The sequence below is a fragment of the Ambystoma mexicanum genome, chromosome 14, assembly GCF_040938575.1.
Source record: "Ambystoma mexicanum isolate Mex_15411 chromosome 14, UKY_AmexF1_1, whole genome shotgun sequence".
Taxonomy (NCBI): domain Eukaryota; kingdom Metazoa; phylum Chordata; class Amphibia; order Caudata; family Ambystomatidae; genus Ambystoma; species Ambystoma mexicanum.
Genome location: NC_090940.1, coordinates 109,062,391 through 109,087,689, shown reverse-complemented (window position 1 = coordinate 109,087,689; position 25,299 = coordinate 109,062,391). Strand labels below are relative to the sequence as shown.

Genomic DNA, 25,299 nt, shown 5'->3' with positions numbered 1-25,299 from the left:
CAAGCGGCAAAAACTATAGCCAGGAGGATTGTTTCATGTATTTCTCACTCCCACCAGATTCAAGGCAAGGTTCCAACACAAGGCCTTCATGTCCTTCTAAGGAGAGCAAAGTGCTCAGCAGGGGCCTTCCAGCGACAAGTGCTATAGTAAGCCATATGCAAAGCAGCAACCTGGGCCTCCCCTTCATCTTTCTGTAAACGCTATTCACTGGATTTCAGTTCGGGCAGGCATTCCTAAGGAATTTTGCAGCAGTGGATGTTTCCTCCTCCCTGGGATAAAGTAGTGCTTAGTACTCTCCCAAATGTATGGCAGAAAGGGGACTGGGCATAGGAGTGAGGAAAACCTACTCACCATAGTGACTGCTGTACTATTAGTCCAAAGCTGCCTTTCTTCCATACACCCACTTTCCATTCCCCAAAATATGTAGCTAGCCTTTCCGTCCTCTAGCCAGAGTCAAAGGCGTAGCTGTGTTACAAACATTCAGCCCACTTCCACATTCACATTTTTAAAGGAGAAGCATGCGTTGCTGTGCTCTGTTCCCATCCTCCCGCAACACCCAGAACTCCCATATGTTTGGAAGGAAGGGGGACTTTGGACCAGAGTACAAAGGGAGACTCCATGGCTGTCTGAGAACAAAGTTTCCGAAACTGACATTGAGGTGTTCCCAGAGGGAGTTATAGAAGGTGTTTGCTTTTAGGCCATCACAACCAGCCAGACAGCTTTTTAGATAGTTGGAGTTACTGATCACTAGCTTCAAGCCTGGGGTTGAGCGACGCCTGCGCTAGAGAGGAGACAGCCCTTAGTGAGTTCTAACTACCTTTGAGTGTTACTGGGTTTCTGAGGCCATCTGTGACGTGCTTTCAGCCACTCCCAGATAGGTCGTCCATAGCCAAGAGAGATGCTGGGAATAGTACGCCTGACCAAACTGGCCAGTGTCCCCACCAGAGCCACACTCTGTGCTGCCGGATGTGATCTGTATGGGGACATGTAAGCAGTAGTTCCAGCCTGGAGCAAGGCCCTAGTCAAGACTGGTTTGAGGGTGGAAGTACCGGAAGGATCCTATTGTTGGATTGTCCTGAAATCCAGATTGCCCAATGAACATTCCTTGGATGTGGGAGCTGAAGTCATCTACATGGACTATGGAGGGGAAGTAAAGTTGGTCCCGTTTTAACCTTGCCTACATCATAAAACCTGTCCAAGCCAAGCACAAGTGTTGTGCAAGAAGATCTTGGTACCAGAAACTGAAGACTTGCAACATCTAGATGAGAACAAGGGAGACGAAGCTGAGTTTGGAGAAATGGTGGAGGCTCAAAGAGAGGACTAATGAACCAGAGCAACTCCATGCCCCGCATCATCCAGATTCACTGACGCTCCGAGAATGGTTCCTTTTGAGGAGCAAACCTGCCAGAATGTAGTGTATGAAGCTGAGAGCCGAACTCTGTAGACCCGATTTCATTGACTAAAAGGGGCTCCCGTACAGTTCCTACATAAACCAATGGGGGATGATACCGGTCATAACTCCTGGGCCCAAAACATTTTGGGAAAGCAGTAGTGTATAATTGGCTCACTCTAGCTGAATGGCTGGGTACCTGGATCTGGAGACCTTATTCTGCTTCAACAGGCCCGGGGTGTATGCCCACGTCAAACAGTTGTGACATGCCCCATTTGCCAAAAGAACTCGCCCGATGATGTGCGATAGACCTCTCTCCATCCATTCCAGATCATCAAGGTCCCGTTCTTCCAAATGGGCATGGACATTGTGGGGCCACTGGATCCCTCCAGGGCTGTGAACATGTACAATCCTGGTGATAACTTGTGCCGGTATCCGAAGGCATTTATGTTAAGAAGTGTAACACATCCAAGGGGGCTCCTCAAGGTGCGAATACCATTATTCACCAGAGTTGGTTTCCCATCAGAAATACTGACCAAGGCAGCAGTTTCATGTTGAAGATGGCGGGGGAATATAAAACCTCATGAAGATCAAGACTTTGGGAACATCGATATTGCCTTCCACATACCAATGGGCTTGTAGAAAGATTTAACCACACTCTTAAGCGCATACTAAGGAGTTTGGTTGTCAAAGATGGTAAGAACTGGGATAACCTTATCCTGTGGGCTCTTTGCTGTGAAATAAACACCCTAATCATTTATGGGATTGACAACCTTCAAGCTGGTCTACGGCAGAACCTCTAGAGTTGTGCTGGACACCATGAATGACGAATGGGAAGAGCCAGGGAATCGACAGACCAGCAGCCATCCAATGATCCCGAACACCTGGAAATATGTGGAAAAGGTACAGAATCTGGTCAAAGAGCACCTCCAAGCAGCACAGGCCTGCCAAGAGAAAGCTTGCAATAAAAATGCCAGGCTACGCACCTTTCAAGTGGGAGGCAGTTGTGGTCTTGCTACCCAACAGGCACCAGGAACTACTGGCCAAATGAAATGGACTGTATCTCATTTTCAAAGTTGTGCCAGACATGACCTACAAAGTCCAGTAGGCTGATGGAAGGAATCTATAGAAGTAAACTATCTTGGCTCTATCATATTAATAAACTGAAGGCCTGACGCGAAAATAGCAACTCAGAACTTCTTGTATTTTATGAAATAACACTTGGGGAGACTCCCCTACCAATTCAAGTTCACAGGGTGACCATATCAACCGGTCTCCCCAAGTCCTGCTGCAAGGAATTAGCCGAGCTGCTATGAAGAGACCTAATTTCATTTTCAACAAAGCAAGTGAGAGTATGAGGGTGGTGCATAAAAGCCAAACACCCAGGGAGTCCTCGGACTAAAGCCTTATCACCTACCAGAAGTACGGAAGATAGTCGGGGAACAGTTGAAGCGTGAAGGGCCTTGGTGTAATGGAAAGCTCTAACAGTGAGTGAAACGCTCCCATAGCGCTGGTGCCCAAACATGTTGGAGATTATGTATAGACTTCCGAGGCTGAGTGAAATCTCTAAGTTTGATGCCTACCCCATGCCACAAATAGACAATCTGGTGGAGTCCCTGGGATACCTAAAATACATTTCCATGCTGGACCTTATTAAAGGGTATTGGCAGGTACCCCTATATGAAGAGGCGAAACAAGACTTGTTTTCTACCAATAAAGGTCTCTTTCAATTCGGTCCTTCCATTTGGCCTTCACGTGGCACTTGCTACCTTTCAACTGTGAACTCCATTAACCCAGGAAGGCCAGCCTCTTGGCTAATACAGCGAAATGTCACTTGGCCAAGTAATCGGTCAAATACTTTGGCTTTGAACAGGGAAATTGGCAGGTGTTGCCCCAGACCAGTAAGCTAGAGGCAGTCCAGAGCGCCAAGCAGCCTATCCCTAAAAAGGACATTGGAGCCTTTCTAAGCCTGGTGGGGTAATACCAGAGATTAATACCCAACTTCTCAGTCAGCCGTCCCCTTGGCAGACAAGCTGACCAAGGCGCTTCCCAACCCCATATAGTGGGACCACAGAGATGAACTGGTCTAATAGAAACAGAAAACCATCATCCATAAAAGCTCAGTTTTGATCATGCCAGACTTGTCCAAGCTTTTCTATTACAGATAGATGCTTCCTCAGTGAGAGTGGGAGCGGTTCTTTCACAGATCCAGGAGGGGAAGGTGATTCAGGTTTCATAAACTCTTTCCAAGGGAAAGTAATTATTCTGTTCCGGGCCTGGAATGTCTAGCAATCAAGTGGGTCCTATACAGCCTATAATATTACTTAGCTGACAGGAAGATCCATAATAAAAGACCGTGCTACTTTGGTATGGAGGGCCCAGTCTCCCGGGGCCCAGTCTCCCGTTGTTTCCTCAAAGTAAATTACTTTGTGGAAATTACTTTAAAATGACTTTGACATATATATATATATTGTAGGGTTAAGGAGTTAAAGGGGGGATGGGGAGGGATTTGGGTGTGGGAGTGAAGGGAGGAGGAGGGTTTTGGGGAGTGGGGGGTAGCGACCCCCCACCATTAAAAATAAGTCCAAGTAATTTTGATAAAGTAAATTACCACCAAGTAATTTATTTAGTGGAAATTACATGGCCCTGAACAAGGGCATCAATCGTTGCATTTCAAGACAGTTCTTTTCCCTCCAACCATATTCTTTCGTAGCCGAACACCCAGCTGGCTCTAAGCAAGCCAATTTAGATGTCTTTTTGCGGTATTCTCAGTCAGCCAGAACCATAGAGGAAGAAGGGAACCGGGAAGAAAAGGTGGGGGTGTGTGGACTGGGTCAGAGACCTGACCCTGTCAAGAGGAAATGGTGACTTCTCGGCCTGGGGTGGGTGGCGGTTTTCACCAGAGCCAGTCCTGCCAAGCCAAGTGGCAGGGTGTGGTAGCTCGGAGGGCAAAAGTCCCTGTCCCTTCAAACTGTGCCTGCGTGTTTGAAACGAGTACCACTTGGTCTTGTGCCATACCATTAATCTACATTGCTGGCCTGTGTGATGAATCCAGGGAATTTGTCCCTCTCCCCAAGGAGGAGCCACCCCTTTGGGATTACTGTGGTGAGCCTGCTAAGCCTGATAACCGCTAGGGAACAGGGCAAGCGGGATCACACTGGGGGTGACCCCCGCCCCTTCCTTACAGGGCATGCAATCCCTATGCAGGGATATTTGTTACACTCCTTTAGTCCAAGAATACATTAACATTGTTTCTTATGAGAGGGTGCTAGAGGGCCACCCAAGATGGCCGCCACGGCTTGAGCTCCCGCTCTGCCCGGGATTAATCCGTACGAATCCTGCTGTTCCCGACTTGGCTCTACATGACCAAGTGTGGCTCCCGGTTCCTAAGCCTCACGACTCTCCTCCCCTCGAATCTGGAGGAAAATTGGCCTTTCTACACCCCAGAACGACCCACCCGGTGCTGAGGCCCACCATTTCACGCGCGCTGGCCATCTTGGTGCGCAAGCAGCCCCAAGAGAACATTCGTCCTGGGAACCCCCCGACACCGAGGCTGTTCTAACATCCGCAGCTCAAGCAGAGACGTTTACGGCTCAAAGTGCAGAGGAAACCAGAAAGTCCCCCCTCCCAGGCACCCACCACGTCAGAAACCGGCCGGCGAATCGTCGCCGTGGGGGGGCGCTGGCCATCGGCACCGCACCGGCAAGTCCGCTACTTCGGACCCGGAGACAGCCCCGGAGTCCCTCGGTGCACGAACCTGTCCCCCTGCGCCGTGTGGCGTAAGCCGAGCATGGAACGAGCTCCGGGGGAGCCAACACATCGAAGCTCCAACACAGCGGGCACGGGTGCAATCTGGGCGGAAGTGATTTGACGGTGGAAGCTGAGACAGACCCACGTCGGGACCGCAGACTGAGGTGAAGGCGGCAGGGCGCGGGGATTAGGAAGGGGAAGAGTTTGCAAGCATAAGCGCCCACACCAAGCCCTCCCCTTCCCTGGGACGTGCCCTGCGACCCCCAGCCACAAACCGCGCTGCTTTCTGGGGCCCGCGGCAACAGGACTCCACACTCCCGAGTGAGCGGTGCATCGCAATCCACAGCTGCAACTAATAAAACCCCCAGGGCTTCTGCTCCAGCGAGGCGCTTAGACTACAATTGAAACCCGCTACATAAAGCATCACCCACTGCACGTAACCCTTTACGGTGAAGGGCCTTCGTCGACCTACTCCACGTGAGAATCGAACGATCATCACTCCTAGGTCTCCGGAAGGGCCGCAGTGCAAGTTCTCGAACTCCCCAAGGCCGCGGCTGGGTCCTGCCCACGTATGGGAAGCACTCCACCAGAAAGCAGTCACAACAATCCAAACCCTCTCTCCTTTCGCCAGCAGTTGCTAACCCCAGCCCCTGCAAAGGACACCGCAAGGCCCCCGTTCGGTGATAAACCTACACTACCTAGAAACCCCACATACTCAGCAAAGCAAGATCGGGAAAGCAGATAAACGGCAGAGGAAGCTGACTTTTGAAAATGGTACGACTCCGAAAGCCCCCCACCTACAAGACGAGAGTGAATCCACGCCTGGCGGCTCACTTCAGGCAACATCAGGGACCAATCCGTCTGAAATAAAAGAACTCCCCTCAGATCTAAAAGTGGGCATCGGCAGTCTAAACAGTAAAATGAACGGCCTGTCCTCTAAAGTAGACCTAATGCAACACTGCATTGATACCCACACAGAGCGACTAACTGAGGTTGAACAGCGGGTCTCAGACCTGGACGACGGCGCCACAGCCTTATCGAGCAAGGTAGCCAGACTTGAAAGCCAAATGACCACAACCATGGCCAAGTGCGAGGACTTAGAAGGCCGCTCCAGATGGAACAATATCCAAATCATTGCAGTAAGAGAACATGAACCCCAGACGAAGATGGAAGATTATGTTGAATCACTTTGCATCTCTCTCTTTGGCCGAGAAGCGTTCTCACAATTGTTTATGACAGAGAGAGCACACAGGACTCCGTCAGCCAGACCAGCCCCTGGTGCCCCGCCCAGACCCATCATTGCGAGATTACTAAATTACAGAGACCGGGATGCCATTCTCCGCCTGGCCAGAGAGAAGGGAGAACTGCTTCACGACGGGGACAAAATCCACCTCTACCCCGACTTCTCGGCCGCTGTCCAAGCACAGAGAAGAGCTTTCACCAATGTCAGGCAAAGACTTTGAGACAACCAGCTGGTCTACTCGATGCTGTTCCCGGCACGGCTCAGAGTACAACACAACGGAAGAGTCCACTTCTTCCAGTCCCCGGAAGAAACCCACACGTTCCTAGACCAGAACGGTTGCCCGGATCACCATCCTCGTCAGCTCCGTCCCCAGAGAGAAAGAAACCCCAGGAATCCTTAAGGAAACAGCACCCAACAATCACCCCAGTTAATCATAAGGAGCCAACCGGAAGAAGCGAAATATAGTAAACACGACAGGGCAGAGACGTTGGGGAAGCCCCAAGCGCCCCTAGCACAGCATTTGATCCCAAGTTCAAGTTGGGGGGGATCCCGACGGACAAGTTGGGGGTTGTCCGCGCTATGGGAAAAGTTTTAAAGTTATTAGTTTGGATATGCGCCATTTGGTCATGCCCGATCCTGACCCACGCCCATCCGCCCTGACAAGCCCACTACCTCTACAGAGCCTTCCCCATCAAAGCCGCTGCATCATTCGGCAAGAGACCCAGTGCGCAACAAGTAAAAGCATGAGACCTGGGCTGTCCTCATCGCTGCCGGCTCACACGAATATAACGAGACGTAATCAACTCTTTGACCCGCTTTATTCAAGGTTTTAACATGGAACATAAGAGGGGGTAACATCCCGATCAAAACCAGAAAAATCCTGCAATACTTGAGAAGGCACAAGATCGACGTAGCCATGCTTCAAGAAACACATTTACCCCCTGGGAAAGAACACCTCTGGGCCAGAAGCTGGGGTTGCCACAGGTACTTCTCCTCATATTCGTCGTACTCCAGAGGAGTCGCTATCCTTATCCATAGGAGAACAAACTTCCGGCTAATCCACTCCGTAAAGGACACCGAAGGCAGAGCCATTCTAGTGAGTGGCACAGTAGCTGGCCAAAGTATAACCCTTGTCAACTCCTACGCTCCAAACACAGACGGCCCCGACAATTTTGGTTGGGTACTAACACAGCTATCCGCCCAGGCTCAGTCAACCATAATTTGGGGGGGCGATATGAATACAGTGCTCGACCCGGCGAAAGACAGATCAAGAACTATGCCACAGCCCATGTCCAAAGCCTGTTTTCAAATAAGACATTTTATTTGCAGGGCATTTGATCTGAAGGACGCATGGAGAGCAGCTAATGGGGAGCGGCAAGAATACACCTTTCATTCAGCAGTACATAACTCGAGCTCCAGGATCGACTACTTTTTCATCTCTGCACGGGGTCCGCTGGTGAGCGACTCTTGCTGTATCCTCCCAAGAACGCTATTCGATCACTCCCCGATAAGCCTCAATCTCAATCCAGCCAACTCTCAATCCCCATTACAGCACTGGCGTTTCAAAAATGGATCCAAGCGAGATGAGGTATTTGCAGCCGAGCCGAGAGGAGAAATCGCCACGTTCCTGGAAGTTAACACAGGGTCGGTCTCCTACCCCGGCACAGTCTGTGAAACGTTGAAATGTTTCACTAGGGGAATTTGCCTCGCTAAGGAGAATGGTATTCTTAAGCTCATCAGGCGTGAGCTGGCAACAAGCGAAAGGCGCCTGAAGGACCTGGAACGACAAATCATCAGCACAGGCGACCCCAAAATAAAAGCAGCCCTGAAAGAGGAACTTCAGATCTTTAATACCACAGCGGAACGAGAATTAAAATTTCTAGCCTGTAACAACCAAATCAGACAGTATGGCTAAGGCCAAAAACCTGGTGCCCTTCTAGCAAACCTGATAAGGGCAGATAACAAGCTACCCCCTATAGAAGGCATACGCTCCAAACAGGGTAAGATGATCCACACAGACGAAGGAATGGCAGAGGAATTCAGGCTTTTCTACCAAGACCTTTACAGCACAAAGCATAACAATGACTCAAATTCTCTACTGGAGTATCTCGAAGACACAGAGCTGTACTGGGTCGAGAGTCATCTGCGGGAACCACTCAATGAAATGATCACGCCAGAGGAGATCATAGAAGCCATCAAGACCCTTCCGAACTCCAAAGCACCTGGATCGGATGGCCTAACGGGGGAATTTTACAAAGCATTCGATAATACCCTTGGCCCCTCCTAGCGGCAGTATACAAGGAGGCACTTGAAAAGAAGACACTTCCCCAATCCCTCTGTGCCGCTAACATCATCCTTTTACACAAACCCGGCAAGCCTCCAGAGGGCTGCGCATCCTACCGTCCCATCTCCTTGCTTAACCTTGACAATAAAATTCTAGCAAAGATATTTGCAAACAGGTTGATGCCACTAATGCCTGCCTTGGTCCTGTCAGATCAGGCAGGGTTCATTCCGGGCCGCAACACGTCCTTTGGAATCAGAAGAATGTTCGGAGTTATCGCAGCACTGGATCCCGCTCAGCAAGCAGTCGCGGTTCTTCTCAATGCCGAGAAGGCATTTGATTCGGTGGAGTGGCCCTTCCTGTTTGCAGTGCTCACCAGGATGGGACTAGGTGCCCGATTCATCAAACTAGTGTCCCTGCTCTACACCAATCCACAGGCTAACATCATTGTGGGAACAGCGAATTCGGCCCCCATGGAATTACAACGCGGAACTAGACAGGGTTGCCCACTTTCGGTGCTGATTTTTGCCCTAATAATGGAGCCCTTGGCGTCCAACCTTAGAGAATTGAGGCATCAAAGAGGACTTAACATAGGACCACACAAGCTCATCACATCCCTATACGCAAATGACGTAGCGCTGTTTGTGCGCGCCCTGAAGAAAATCTGAATCCAGTAATGAGAGAAGTCATCAAATTCGGAGCAGCCTCAGGATTAAAAATCAATCCGTCAAACTCCATCATATTCCCATTGACCCCATCGACCAGGGCGTTAAGCACGGTTTAAGACCCATTTTGTGCTTTTGCTCAGCTTTTACATTTCCATTGGGGAAAGGAAAGCCAGCGGTTGGCCAATGGAGAGGGACAGGGGGAATAAAAAAGGGCACAGGAAACAGGAACTTGTGGGTAATTTTGGGTGCAACCAATGGAGGAGAACCAACAGACCTAGCAGAGGAAGGACGGTGTATAAAAGTGTGGAGGAGGATTGCTGAAGGAGTGTGCAAGATGAGGTATAGGTTGATGGGAGGAAGTGGTACTTTGTTTTGAGTGTGCATGCAAACAGTGTGTGTCTGACTAATTGAGAGAGAGCGGGGAGTGAATGCAAAGCCAATTGAGGGAAGTCAAAGAGTGAATGTGAGAGAAGGTGTGAATGGATTATAGTGGAGTAAAGAGGGAAATGTAATAGTGTAGTGGAAGAGTGAGTAGTAGTGGGGTGGAGGTGTAGCAATGGAGAGGGGGCATAGTTGAGTGTGGAGAGGGAGTGTGATTTGAAATGTGGAGGGGTGTAGTAGTGCACTATGTGGTGGGAAGTGGTATGGTTTGATGGGGAGTAGGAATGAAATGTGGAGGAGAAGGAGTGAGTGAAGGGGTCCTGGGGGAGGGGTAAGTAGTGGAGTGTGGAGGGGCTAAGTAGTGGAGGGGGAAATAGTGGTGGAGTGTGGAGGGGGAAATAGTGGTGGAGTGTGGAGGGGGAAATAGTGGTGGAGTGTGGAGGGGGGAAATAGTGGTGGAGTGTGGAGGGGGAATAGTGGTGGAGGGGGGATAGCGGTGAAGGGGTAGATTAGCGGTGGAGGGGAAAGTAGTGGTGGAGTGTGGAGGGCCAAATAGTGGTGGAGGTGGGGAATGTGGTGGTGGAGTGTGGAGGGGGGAATAGTGGTGGAGTGTGGAGGGGGGAATAGTGGTGGAGTGTGGAGGCGGAATAATGGTGGAGTGTGGAGTAGTGGAGGGGAGAAGTAGTGGAGTGTGGGGCAAGTGTAGTAATGGGGGATAGTAGTATAATGTCTTGGGAGGAAGAGGAGTGGAGGGTTGAATTAGCATTAGTTGTGGGGTAAGTAGTAGTGCAGTGGAGTGTGGATGTGAAGGGAGTATTAGTAGTTTGTAGTGGATAGAGATTGGCTACCTTGGGATGAAAGGATTTTGGTATTAGGCAGCCTAAGCCCGAGATCCATCAACAACTCCTGTGCCTTTGCCAAATTTTCCTTTGGGCTTCGCCTGCAATTTCAGAGGCGGACAAACACATCCCTGCAGGTGACATGAGGGAATTTTATTGAGGCCCCAGTAAAAGATGGCAAGGAAGCTTCACACCAAATCCTCCCAATCAGGCCTGGATACTACTGGCTCTCTGGCAAGAACAACGGCCACTGGAATAGCGTTGAGCGGATCCTAATGGCTGAGAACCTTGGGTTTCGCCCTGTGTGCCCAAGCGAGACTCCTGAACATGCTGTTTGATATCAGCCTTTGTCTCGCAAACAGGTTTGTGATGAGTCCCTCCAGAGGTTTTTGGCTTCTAAGGCAACTGTAAAGTCTCTGGCCTTAGCGGCCCAGCAGTCACAACCTGCGACCCCCATGGGCAGTGGTAGAGATATTCATACCTTCACCTCTTATGCCCACAGGGAACAAGTCCAAACTCCCTCTGTTTCTCAAGTGCAGCTCCGTCCCAACAGGAGTTGGGTCTGAGGTGCTCCTGGATGAGGCTTATTAGCCTCCTCACTGCCCTCAGTAGACCCGTTGCGAAGCACCTGTGAATCAGATTTCCACCACCCCTCTCCTTTTCGGGGCAGAATTTCCCAGTTTGGCAAGGAATGGTTTCTTACCACTTCTGATGCCTGGGCCTTACAAGTAGTTTACCAGGGATACTGTCTCTTTTGCTCCACTCCCTCCAGACCAACTGGTGCTTGCCTCGGTACATCCTCCCAATGGAGGTGGGTCGCCAGCTTCTAGCGAAAGGTGCTATAGAACTCGTAGCCTGCATGGAACGAGGCATGGACTTATACTCATTTTCTGGTGCAGAAGGACAGGGCCTAGATCCCGTCTTGGATCTGTGGCTCTTCAACCGGTACACGTGCAAAGACAAGTTCAAGATGTTTATTCTAGCTCAGCTCTTCAAGCCCACGACCTGCATCTCTGGCTGGTCTCCCTAGATCTCCAGGATGCCTACTTCCATATGCTTATCCACAAAAGGCTCAGGAAGTACCTGAGATTCACAGTGGGGCACTGTCACTAACAATTCAAGGTCCTGCCCTTCGGTCTTTCTTCAGCTCCCAGGGTCTTCACCAAGCTGCTGGCAGTGGTAGTGGCTCTCTTCAGAAGAGAAGGCATTCGTGTCTTTCCCCATCAGGATTTCTGACTTGTCAGAGTTTGCTCACTAGACTAGGTGTTGGCACAGTTATCCTGGACGTGCAGCCCGTTGCAGTGCTTGGGCTTGTATATGAACTTCAGGAAGACTCCTGTTTGACTATCCCCATTCCCTCTGTTTCATCTACTTGGTCTTGGACACTCGCCTGGGTTGAGCCTTACCACCTGAGGATCGAGTGGTGAACATTTCCAAGATGATCCATGTCCTCCAGTCCCAGGGGAAAGTTTCAGCCTCTGCCTTCCTGCGCTTGCTGGGTCTTATGGTATCTCACATTGCTGTTGCGCTGGAGGTTCGGCTAAGCGTGAGTTTCCTTCAACGGCTTCTCAGTTGTCCGCATTGTCAGTTTCAGGGACGCACCTCTGATCTTCTCCAGCTGACAACACAGTTGACATGCTTTACCTTAACAAATAAGGTGATGTGGACTACTTGCCTCCTTAAAAAGAAGTAATGCGACTGTGGTTCTGGGCTCTGGAAAACGTGTCTGACACAGCTCATCTAACTGGCAGGGAGAACATTACTGTGCTTTTCTAATGAATTGTATCCTCCCACTTATTCCTCATCTTTGATATACTCCAATATCCTGCTTGCAGTTCGGAAATCTTTCTCAGTGGAGGGCGATGTGCATCGTCGACCTTGTGCTCTTTGAGGGCCTCTGTCGTCCTAGAGTATGATGTTGACGCTGGTATAAAAGGCACTCGCCGCACCCATTGCCTCAGTTCTGTTTTTCCTCATAGCTGCTCGTAACGGTTCTTCGCCTCGTCGTGTTCTATAACTGGGTAGTTACTAAAAATGGCGACTCATACCTCCAAAACGGGCTTCAAGATATGTGCCGAGTGTTCAGCTAAGATGTTTATAACCAATCCTCATTGGATCATCTGGTGCCTGGGGTTGGGCCACATCCTCGACGATTGTGGCTCGTGCCAGTATATGACTGGAAAAGCATTAAAGGAGAGGAAGGGGAAACTTGCTTTGGGCAAACCATCCCCAAAGTCGTCTTCATTGACCCCCCCAAAAAAAAAATCGGCCGAAGATGATAGCCCAACGGGGAGTGCTTCACACCAGGCCAAGAGGCGGGGTAAGCGCGCTAAGCGTTAGAGATCCCGTCATTCCTCTTCATTGTCTTCGAGGAGATCTAAGAAAAACTGTCCTCGCTCCAGATGGTCCTCTACAGATTTTCTGCCTGGAGGGAATCTGGTAAGCTTTCCAAAGAAGGAGGCTAGTAAAACACAGCTGGTAAAATTCTGCCTGCAGATATTAGAAATGTATGCAAATGCAGCGATGTCAACTCCTTCAAAGAAGTCGTTGGAGACTCCCGACCCCATTGCGCCCAAAAGCCCTGACAGCAGGTTGTCGAAGGCTTCGAAGACCTCAAAGGCATCTCGTGCGCCTCTCATGGCCTCGACGGGATACCCCTCCTGCGACCCACTCGACACTGTCAAAGGCATCGAAGTCGAGCCCATCGCTGTCGAAGTCATCGGCGTCCAGGCCCTCAACGTCGTTTTTGGAACCAGCAAAGGTTTACAAACCACAAGATAATACTTTTTTTTAAGTCCATGTCCTCTATTTATGAGGAGGAGGCGGAGGAGGAAAGTCCTATTTATTGTTCTGGACAGCAATATGGCACTCCTGGTGTTTCCAGTGGAACTTGTATCCCAGGAATCAAGAATGGGGGATCTTGTGGACACCCTGAAGGATGCCAGTGGTCTGGATACTTCCCCCCAGAAGTTGATTTTGGCACCCCTGAAGGCTCAAGACATGCTGATGCGTCTTATAGATCAGATAATATAGATTATTATTATTTATTAGCAATGGCAAAGGTTATAGAATACATGGACTGGGGTAAATCATCTGTTGAGTTTGACCAAGATGACTTGACTGATAACTTGGAGAAGGGGCCACCTAAGGACCCAGTCCTTCCTTTTCATACTGCAGTCAAGAATGGGGTCTTGGAGTACTTGACAAGTCAAGACACCAACTATGCAGTCCACAAGGACTTCACTAAGAAATACAGACCCTCATCAGTGGTTCCAGAGTTTCTTTGAAAACATCCAAGTCATCAAAGCCTTGTTGTTCAAGCAGCCACTGCTGCTTCTAAGGGAGCAGCCTATCTGACGATTCCTCCAGACGGGGAGTATAAAAGGCCTGATTCATTTCGAAAGAACGTTTTTTGTACTGAAGGTAGCCAATGCAGCTTGTGCACTGGCAAAGTTTACCTACACTTTGTGGAAGGTAATTGCCATGGCATTGGAGCACATCACAGAGGGTGAAGAAAGGGATGGTTTTATGAGCATTAGTCAGGATGGAAAAGATGCTATGTGTCAGTCCTTGCAGTCGGACCTGGACACTGCAGACTGTATGAGCCGTTCTATGGCTGCTAGTACAGTGCTTTAATGTTTTGCCTGGCTAAGAAAATCAGTGTTTGCTTCTGACGTGCAATCCAGACTTTTGGATATGCTGTTTGAAGTGTCTTATTTGTTTGGAACAAAAGCAGATGAAAGCCTTGAGATATTGCAGTCATTGAAGGGAGCAGCAAAATCTCTGAGTCTGGCCATTAGCCCTCCCCAACAGAGTTGACAAACTTAGTCTTCTAATCTGGGATGGAGAAATCGTTCATTTCGATACTACTTCTCTGTTGGGAGAGCAATAGGTCAGTTTACGCAAAGGGGACAGAGAAGAACACCGCAGTGGCGGCTGAGGTCTGTCGGGCAGAAGAGCTGCTACAACTACTGCCTCCTTGCCTTCTGCACTGGTCAGTGCCCCAAATCGCTTTGAAGACTGAAAGCATTTGTCTGCAGTGGGAGGCAGTTTAGCCCAGCACCTGAAGGAATGGCGAAGCTTTGCAACAGATGCTTGGGCTCTACAAACTGTCGCCCATGGCTACTGCCTCCCCTTTCGACAGAAACGACCAAACTGTCCCCCAGCAGGCCAGTCCTTGAAAGTACCAGATCCGCTCCTCCTACAGTAAGTTCAGACACTGTTGGCGAAGGGTGCAATCGAACAGGTACCTGCAGCGGAACACAATCAAGCCTGGTACTCGCCTTATTTCCTGATCCCGAAAAAGGACTGAGGGTTGTGACCCCTCTTAGACTTGAGATGCTTGAACAAGTTCCTCAGGAAGGACAAATTCAAGATGGTCACTCTTTCGCAGATCCTCCAGGCCCTTCAGCTCCAGGATTGGATGGTGTCATTGGATCTTCAGGATACTTATTTTCATTTTGCCGATTAATCTCAAGCATAAAAATTACCCGAGACTCGCCGTTGGCAGTTCTCACCATCGATTTCGAGTAATGCCATTTGTGCTGACCTCCTCCGAGAGGGCATTCAACAAGCTGATGGCCATGGTGGCAGTGATTCTACGGGGGGTGAAGGGGTCATATCTACCCCTACCTGGACGATTGGCTGATCGGAGCCCATTCACCCTAACAAGCTCTGGCGCATCTGGACAGCACCTGTCACTCTCTCCACAGTCTGTGCTTCTGCCTCAACTTCAAGAAGTCCCACATGACAACTTCCCAAAAGCTACAATTCATTGGAGCAGTCCTGGACTCTTTTTTGGGTAAAACCTCACCATTGGTAAGGACTAACCACATATCTCAGATGGTAAACAAATTTCAGAGTGCCCCAAGTCGTCTGGCCTTTGATTTTCTGAAGTTTCTTGGTCTCATGGCATCCTGCATTTTTCTGGTACCAGAGGCCCGCCTTAGAATGAGGTCCTTTCAGTGGGCTCTCAGGAGTCGTGGTCACAGTTCTCCGGCAGGATGACTGATCTGGTACGGATCCTGAGCAGGCTTCCGCAGGAAGAATGTGTTAAAGGGGAAACCGTTTTGACGGCCATGACCGGACATTACAGTGGTTAGTCTCCTCCCGCTCAGGTTGGGGAGGTCACACCAACGGTTTGACAATCATCAGACGCTGGTCTCTGTCTGAGTCCAAACTGCACATCAACCTTTTAGAGCTGAGGGCAATTTCTGCTCTCTGTATGGGAAAAGTGTCCTGATAATGACGGACAACACAGTGGCCATGCATTACCTCGACAAGAGAGGGTGTGTAGGGCCACTACCACTATGCAGAGAGGCAATGCAGCTCTGGTTTTGGGCACTGCAGGAAGGAATCTGTCGGCAGTTCAACTGGTCAGAGAGGAAAACACAATGGCGTATGCTCTGAGCAAGAGTGGGAGCTAGCTCAGGAAGTCCTTCAAGAGATCTTTGCCCTTTTGGGGGACCCCTCAAGTAGATCTGTTTGCGTCCAGTGTTAACAGGAAGTGTGTCATGTTCTGCTCAAAGGAATTTCCTCAGAGAGGAGTTCTGGGGGACGCGTTTGTAGTGGACTCGGAATTTCCACTTCTGTACGCATTACTGCCAATCCTCATTTTATCAGGAGGCTGAGGAAGTTTCGGAAATCTATGATCCTGATTGCCCCGGACTGGGTCAGGAGGGAGTGGTACCTGGAACTTCTGGAAATGGCCATCTGCCCTCCAATTCGTCTTCCACAAAGGGAGGATCTCCTCTTGCAAGAGAGAGGTTACATTCTTCATCCAGAGATCAGGACCCTCCACCTCCACGCATGGTTTCTGAGAGGTTGAGGTTCAAAGATTGGGTCCTTCCGGAAGATGTCACTGAGGTGTTGCTTTTGGCCAGAAGGCCAGCAACTAAATCTCTATACCACTGCCATTGGAACAAGTGCTGGAGCTGGTGTGGAGATAAAGAAATTGAGCCATTTTCTTGTGACCCTCTAACCCATCAGGGGCTGCCGGTTGCTACGACCAAGGGCTATCTGACTGCGATGTCCATTTTCAAGCGCTCTCCAGAACAAGGTTCCTATTTTAAATTTCCAATTGTCATCAAGTTTTTAAAAGGATTGACCAGCATTTTCCCGCTGGTTCCATTAATGTTTCCATTCTGGGATCTCAACCTGGTTTTAAGCTTCCTGATAGGTTCCCCATTTGAATCATTACATTCTTGTCCACTTAGAATGTTGTCTTTGAAAACAGTATTCTTGACGGCCATTACCTCTGCTCGCAGAGTGAGCGAGCTTCAGGCCTTATCTTCTAAACTACCATTCACGGTCTTCCACAAAGACAAGGTAGTTTTGAGGGTTTGTCCTCCTTTCCTACCAAAAATAGTGTCCAAATTGTATTTGACGCAAACCATTTCTTTACCAGCATTCTACCCTCCTCCTCATCCATCTAAAGAGGTGGAGATGTTACTCAGACTTTACCCTAGAAGATCCTTGAGCTTCTATATGAACAGGGTTTCCAAGCTAAGACTGGATGACCAACTTTTTGTTGGTTACACAAGTCACATAACTTGGCTGGGAATGAGGTTCCTGAAGGTCTAAGGGCCCATTCAACTAGAGGTGTAGCCACTTCAGCCCTCCATAGAGGGGTATCGCTGCAGGACATCTGCAATGCTGCCAGCTGGTCTTCTGTGCATACATTTGCTAAGCACTTCTGTTAAAATTCCCTTTCGGGCTGAGAATTCAAATTTGGAAAGGCTGTTTCACACAGCGTAAATCAAAATGTAACTCTTCTTTCCCACCTCTTGCAAAGCACTGCTATGGAAGAATCTCAACGATGAGTAATACATGGGAGGACACATTCCATCCTAAGAACAAATGACTAAACACTGATGTTCTTTTAACTGGATGTTCCTCCTATGTATTCCTCATCGCCCCTTTCAGCCATCCCCTCTGCCAAGAAGGAGTTTCTGTGATTTACACCTTGCACTCTGTTAACACTCCAGCATTTCTCATCTTCGAGACTGCTGTGCTGGTGAGAGGAAAAACTCAAACTGAGGCAACGGGCACAGTGCGTGCCTTTTATACCAGCGTCAACATCCTACTTGAGGACGACAGAGGCCCTTGAAGGACACAAGGTCTACAACACACAACGTCCTCTGCTGAGGAAAGTTTCTGAGCTGCAAGTATATCAAAGATGAGGACTATGTGGGAAGAACATCCAGTCAAAAGAACTTTACCAGGGTAAAGTAATTTGTTCTTCTTTAGCAGACAGGCTTTGGCCTCCCACTATTGGGAGCTCTGTCAGGAAGTTCTAGAGGAGGAGTTCTCCTGTTGTGGACTCCTCAGGTGGACCTCTTTGCTTGCAGTGTGAACAAGAAATACCAGTGGTTCTGCTCTAGGGAATTTCCACGACTGGGAGCTTTAACGGTTGAGTGGGATTTTAACCTATTCTATGCATTCCCGCCGATCCCTGCCATACCACTGGTTTTCAGGAAGCTACACATGTTTGCGTCCACAATGATTTTGATTGCTCCAGTCTGGTCCTGGAAAATGTGGTACTGGACATGTCAATCTGCCCTTCCTGGCTCTTGTCAGAGGGCGGACCTCTCCCAATCTGAAGGACGAATCCTCCATCCGAACCTCTCCAGCCTGAACCTGCATGCTTGGCTGCTGAAAGGTTGAAATTTAAGGTATGATTTATACGAGGACGTCCTGGACGTGCTCCTCTCTGCTAGGAGACCTGCCACCAAATTCACCTGTAGGTGGTGTAAGTTTTCGGATTGATACCAGGAGAGGGATATGGATCCTTTTACAATTTCATCCCTTTCCCCCCCTTCAGTTCTGGGTTTTCTTTTCCTGGTGTGGATTGGGACTTGAATTATAGGCGCCCTGTTTGAGCCTCGCAATTATTCGTTGAGATTACTCACCCATAAGCTGATTTTCCTGGTCGCCATCACCTCCACTAGACTGGTGATAAACTCCAGACTTTGTCAGTTAAACCTCCTGGTTTTGTTTGTTCTAAAGAGAAGGTGACTCTACTGTTATATGAATGCATTTTTCTAGTGTGACATCGCTAGATGCATCAACTTGCAGTACATAAAAACGTACCATGTTCTTCCTGACAGGGTTAAAGCCCCTTCCATCAGTGATAGCAAATCTGCTATTTGGAAAAGAGTCATCACTATTGACAAGTATTTGTCTACAAACACACATTTTCATAGAATTGCATAGTATTTTGATGATGGGCTGTACTTATGGATGAGACCAGACTGATATGGGCACTTCTCCACTGATGAGGTCAAGTGAGCTCACAGTTAATTGTGGACACTTCTGGGAGGGTACCATCCCATAGATTATTTGGCTAGATTAATTCTCAGTCATGAGAAGCTGTTCTCAAATGAATGACCTAGTTTCACGTTGACTTGTTTCTCTTGAGAAATCTGTCAATTCAAGCTAAAACCCTGCATAATTTCTTTTCGTAGTCTATGGCTTGCTAATTTGTCTGAAAGTAGTGTGTTTATGGGTGATCCAGTGCTCAAGGAAGTCTCTTGCGTATGTACATTGATTTTTAATATTGCTTGCCATCTTTCATAGATTCATAGATGACCCTCCCATTGTTTCTTTTGATATGTGCCTGCCGTTCTTAAGGGATTACCATGAAATGATGGAAAAAAAGACCTAATGAGAAATTACCTCATTGTTTTTGATCGCATTTACTTGTAATAATGCGGGGGAGACCCCCTATGCCCCCCTACCTTAACATATACCCTTACCCCACATCACTATATTATTCAAAATGTCCAAAAATTCCTAGCAAATTCAAACAAATAAATGTGGTAATTTCTCATTAGGTATTGTTGGAGTCGATTATTTCCGCGGATAACGTTCTGATGCTGATTTAGAACAGAATTTAAGATCACTTTTAATGAAGACAATTTTGTTGCGTTTGTGATTTGATTAAGATGTTTAGTTCTACCGACAGGCGCGCTACAGAATGTTACGTTTTTCAATACTGATGCTTAAATGTTCAACACAGTTTACTGGTCTATGGAACAGACCAATATTAGAAAAAGCAATTGTGGAGTTCAGTTAGTTTTGTTTATGAAGCAAATGCTTACCCCAATTATGTAAGCATTTGTACTTGTTTTCTTCCGAAAATTGATTTGCTAATGTCAATTTAATCTGATGCATCCTTTGCACCCAAGTAAACTTAATTGGTACTCTTTTCAACACTACCATTTCTGGAAAGCAAAATACACTATATTTAGAACTTCTGTTCATGTTCTCTATTTTTGCATAATTGAATCTATACTCTAGGTCCAAGTCACTGCTGAGCAATATTGAAGTGATTACCCTTTACATCCTTCTATTCTGTTCATAAAATTAAGTTGACCCTTGCATGTCTGCAGTTTAACAGAGGAACATCGTGCGTATTTGATCTGCTTGACCGTTCTTTTCTGACTTTAACTGTAACATCTCACGAGCCCTCAATCTAAGGGAATGATGGCCCTTCAGGTTCCACTCATAATCTCTGCACTCTGTTATCACTGTGCATTCAGTTTTAGCAATGTTTATGTATGATTGCGTCTCAGTAATTGTCTTGACGAATAAGGCCTTTACCTCATGCCTACATCTCCCGGACTGGTGACTGTATTGTGCTAAATTATTACCTCTGTAAATGCCTTTGTCTAACTGTGCTATATGTTTTATCCTCTTTGTAAACAGGATCTTATAGTCGATCAAACTATTGAGAAAGTGTCTTTCTGTGCCCCTGACCGGAACTTTGACAGGGCTTTCTCATATATCTGCCGGGACGGCACAACAAGGCGATGGATCTGCCATTGTTTTATGGCTGTGAAGGACACTGTGAGTAAAAGCATCTTTGGAGAATGTAGTTTGTTGTAACACAAATCGGAGACTGTTTTAATATCTTTTGAGGTTGGTTACTGTTAATTTGTGATGGTTTGCCTTGTTGCTATGGGTGCAAAGGTATTTTGCACTTGCAATGAGCTGAGGCAAATGTTGACAGGCACATCATTGCTTAGAGATTTGGGTACACTTTCAAGGAAATTAGGTTTTACTCCAGAACAGCTTGCTTCTCCAGCATTGCATCTTTCATAGATTCACGTGCTGTGAATATTCCCTGTCGTCAGGCTGGGAATCCTTGGTTACTTTTTGATTCCCCTTGACCTGAGCAAGAAGAACCTACATTTTTTAGACTAACACCCTCGTTATGGGTGTTTTTGATCCCTACCAATGGGCCCTCAAGTTGTTCTAGACTAGACCCTCCTCTTCCTCTCAGATTCTAACCATGTGTTCAGCTGAGGGAGTCCTCTGGTTTTTCCACAGTTAGAATTCTAGGTTAAAACTCTTCAAATACGTTTTCAAAGAAAATAGCTTTTTCTCCACAATCAAGTACATTTCTCAAGGTGAGGAAGGGAAAAAGGAAACCCCTTTTGAGCCCTGTGCCACTTGTGGCCTCAAATGTATATGAAGGAGAAAAACACTCAAACTGCCCCACCACTCAGCTGAGAGCTGCACTATCTGTCGGTCGTAGTTCGAAGACTCTCAAAGATAGAAATTGAAGGCTCGTCTGCTGACTCAACGAGGAAACTATCCCGAATACCCCTCCGATGTAGAGTCGAACAAAAGCATGGCTGCTCCCGTGGAGAAATAACTGCGGTTGAGGGAAAGGGCCAGGTCGGAAGAACGGGCAATGGAAAAAGGCAAAACACAGAATCACCCACGGCTATGAGCCATCGTCGATTTTCCGGGAGACTGGAGGGGCCAGGAAAGCCGTTGTTGCCCATAGAAGGCCAATCGTCACTAGTGAGGAAGTGGGCAGCAGAAGGTAGCAAAACAATGGAAGGGCACAAGCATAAATCAATGTCAGTGAGAGAGGGCTGGGTCCCATCCACGGAGGGTGGGGGGGGCACACAGATCTCCCAGGACACGGCCCGAAGACACGTGCACTTTGCTGTCGACCACTTCAAAATCGCATACGCACGGCTCAATGAACGTCACCAAGGCACGGAAAATGCACAAGCACTCCCTAACCACAGAAAAGTCGTATAAAACGCCAACCCATCAACGGCGATGAAGAACCGAGCTCCTGACCCTTACAATGCCACATAAAAAGGCCTCATTTAGGCCACATAAAACAGCCTTGTCGATGGCATCTCGCAAATCCAGCTTGTCCACGACTGCATCTCCCAAGTTGACCTCAAACAAAACAAGCTTGTCGATGATAACACATAAATCGGGCTCGTCCACGAAGAAAGCCATGGACAAGGATCGCACAAACAGTCGTGTCAACCCGGCCTACACACTTGGAAGCGGGGAAAGACACACCCCCGGACCGCAAAAATCCACAGAAGGAGGTCTCGTGGCCCACACCGACGACAACGGCAGCTCCATCGATGGAATTACAACTCCTCCCTGGGCTGCACGCAAACCACAAATTCGGAGGAAGCCTCCCAACCACACGTCAGCCAGGTATCTCCTATCCAGTACTCTGATATAATGCCGGAGGAGATACTGTAGCACGAGGTGGATACCGATTTCAAAACACATCATCAGCAGTCCGACTCCGAGCAGTCTATAATGGGAAAGGAGCAGGTCCCAGATAGACCATCTACACCAGGGAGGCATATTCAGGAAGGAGACCTCCATGAGATGGCAGGTCGCACACCGCGACAACCACAAGAGGAGGCGGGCCCAGCTCCGCCTGGGCAACACTCCCACCAACAAATCCAACGAAAGGAAGTAAAGGCACTATTAACCAACCCACAGGCCCTAATGTCCATACAAGTGCTTTCATCCCTGCGGAGCGTCATCACACAGCTTGATGCATCTCTGAGACCAGGAGCACCGGCGCTACCACTGCCTCAACCAGCGGTCCAAAAGGTACTGCAACAATCCCCCAATCAGGCCCAGGTCGGCTTCACAGGAAAGGTCTACAAGATCCTTCCCTTCCAGGCCCGGGTCCACATCGCGGATGAGTTGAGCAAGATCCTCCAGAGGACGCTCGCAACCCAGGTCAACTTCTCTGTCCCCGCCAGCATCTCCTGCTCTGCGACCAATACGCAGGGGCAGGAGTGGTTCTCTGCCACTACCCTCTCTGTCACGTAAACAGAGCTGGACGCAGACTCTGTCACTACCAGAAGAAGAACTAACATATACGGATGCAGAAAAGCCACACAACACTACGTCTTCGTCAACCACTCCAAGAAGGGACGATGATTGGGACACATTCCCCCCCCCCAGGACAAGGATTCGGCAACATCATCTACCCCTGTCGACATCACAGGGTTCCATTCTACAGCCATGAAAGCATGCAAGGAGTTCGGGCTCCTCGCTTCGGAGGACGACAAAGAATGTTTTTTATTTAACCATATGAGTAAGAGGAGGAAGACGGTGGTCTCAATTCCCATCCTCGACCATGTCTGGCAAGAGTGACTAAAAACAATGAAACTATCATTCACGGTGCCAGTGGTGAAAGGCTGCCTAGACAAAAAGTACAACCTACCAAAAAATGCTCCAAAATGCCTTGCTTCCCAACCATCTCACGAGTCAGCTTTCCGGGTAGCAGCAGCCAAGACAACTAAGTCCAAAAAACAAACATGTGCTGTACCACTGGACAATGAAGCGCAAAAACAGGGCGCTTTTGGTTAAAAAGTCTTAGCAATTGGAGCCACAACAGTCAAAGCAGCCAACTTCGTATCCATCATATCTAGGTATGACAGAGAAATGTGGATATTCTCGCACCAGTCCTTGAACATCCCCCAGAGGAGAAGCGTAAGGAGGCGAAGGCAATCCTAAAGGAACGAGAAGAGTTCTCCAACCTCAATATCAATATGGCAGTGGGCATGGCAGAGACAGGTTTCAAGCAAGTGGCCAACGGAGTAGTCCTAAGAAGAAAGGCCTGGCTCTGATGTACAAACTTTTCACAGGATTTCCACCATTAAGTGGTAGACATGCCTTTCGAGGGTGAGGAGCTCTTCGGTCATAAGATCGACGAAGCGCTAAAAACAATTAAAACTGACACAAAGTCAGGTCGCTAACATCCCTACAAAACCATCGACTTTTCAGTCAGTTCAGGGGAGCACCCAGGAGAACTTCCTCGTACAACAAAGGACGTCCGTACTCCAAAGGCTCAACATACTCCCAGGAGTACAAGAGGGCTTACCAGGGGTACCACAAAGCAAGGGATTTTCATCAAAATCAGTGCTGAAAGCAGCCTTCCAGATCCCAAATGGAACGACAGTGACCCATTTGACAACCCAACCCACAGCAGCCTGGGAGGGAGGATCTCCAGGTGTGCCCCGGACTGGAGAAAAATAACAAAGAACAAATGGCTGCTGGATGTGATCTTATACAGGCACCTACTACAATTCAAGCAAATGCCCCCTCCCATACAAGACGGCACTCCTCTAAGAGGTGCAGCTCATGCTGCAAAAAAAGAGGGGGGCATACAAAAAGTCCCCAAAATCCAAAGTGGGAAAGGAAGCTTACTCTGAGACCTTCAAGCACTGCGCCTGGCAGCGTGGCTCCTGACTTCGCGAGTTTGAAAGCCTGAACATCTCAAGAGTGTAGCTAAATTCTGGAGGCGGCTAGGGCAACCGCCACTAACAAATCATACCGCCTAAAGTGGAAGCGGTTTTGCAGGTGGTGCAAAACACAAGGTCAACAACACCAACAAAGGCTCCACCCATTCCAGGTGACACCAGAGCAAGTATTGCCATGCTTTCTAGGCCTGGACAAGCAGGGCCTTGCCCACAACTCCATTGAAGTGCACTTGGCAGTCATCTCGAGATACACAAGGCGGGAGAAGGGCTTCTCCCTCTACAGTGGCAAACTCGTAAAACTTTTCCTCAAAGGCCTCTTTAGAAGCTTTCCACCAATAAGGCGAATATCACCAGAATGGAGCCTCAAGACTGTGCTCTCAGGACTCATGAAGAATATGGCCTCTGCACCTCTGAGTTGCCTGCCCTGAAAAGTCACCTTCCTTGTGGCTATTACGTCAGCTTGGAGTGTGTCTAAGCTGCAGGCCCTCACCATCAACCAGCTATACTTACGGTTCCAAAAAGACAGGGTACTTTTCATGACCAATCCGCGGTTCGTTCCTAAAGTGCCCACAGCTTTCCTCAAACATTCCACGATATCCTTGCCAGTTTTCTTTAGAAAACCCTCATCACGGGCAGAGTTGGATTTACATTTGCTCGACGTCAAGCGTGTCATATGGCCCCCCACAAATAAAGGCAATGCTCTTTCCAAATAAAGCATAGCCAGATGGATCTCGTCGGCGATTGTCTTCTGCCTCAAGTCAGCAGGGAAGCCCCTGCAGGCTCCCCCACATGCACATTCTTCAAGAGCTTCAGTGGCATGGTGGGCGGGGGTCCCGATCAGACATCTGCCAAGCGGCCACGTGGTCAGTGCTACATACGTCCCCAAGGCAGTACTGCCTATAGAAGCAGCATGCCAAGGAAGTGCAGACAGGGAGAGCAGTCCTGGAACGCCCATTCCAGTAAGGTATAATCCTATGGATTGGCGGTTAATATGTGCGGGTGCGGAGGGGGTTTGCCTTCATGCACCTCCTATGTCTATTTACTGCAACATAGTCTATTCACAACATGTGAATCTATGAAATATCGAATGCTGGAGAAGGAGTATGTTTCTTACCTGTAACTCCTGTTCTCCACCATGGTATCTTTCATAGATTCACATGTGCCCTCCTTCTGCCCCATCAGGGAAAAGCTCTCGCA

The 25,299-nt window shown here is 48.6% G+C and overlaps 1 protein-coding gene across 8 annotated transcripts in view; it reads left to right on the top strand.

The window, feature by feature from the left end:
* Positions 1-25,299, top strand: part of NUMB (NUMB endocytic adaptor protein) — an 824,148-nt gene that overhangs the window by 533,350 nt on the left and 265,499 nt on the right. For all 8 annotated transcript variants that reach the window (XM_069638646.1, XM_069638648.1, XM_069638651.1 and 5 more), the window contains one exon: positions 20,261-20,401. In XM_069638646.1, coding sequence (XP_069494747.1) covers positions 20,261-20,401 — 141 coding nt within the window. The remainder of the gene's footprint in view (positions 1-20,260; positions 20,402-25,299) is intronic.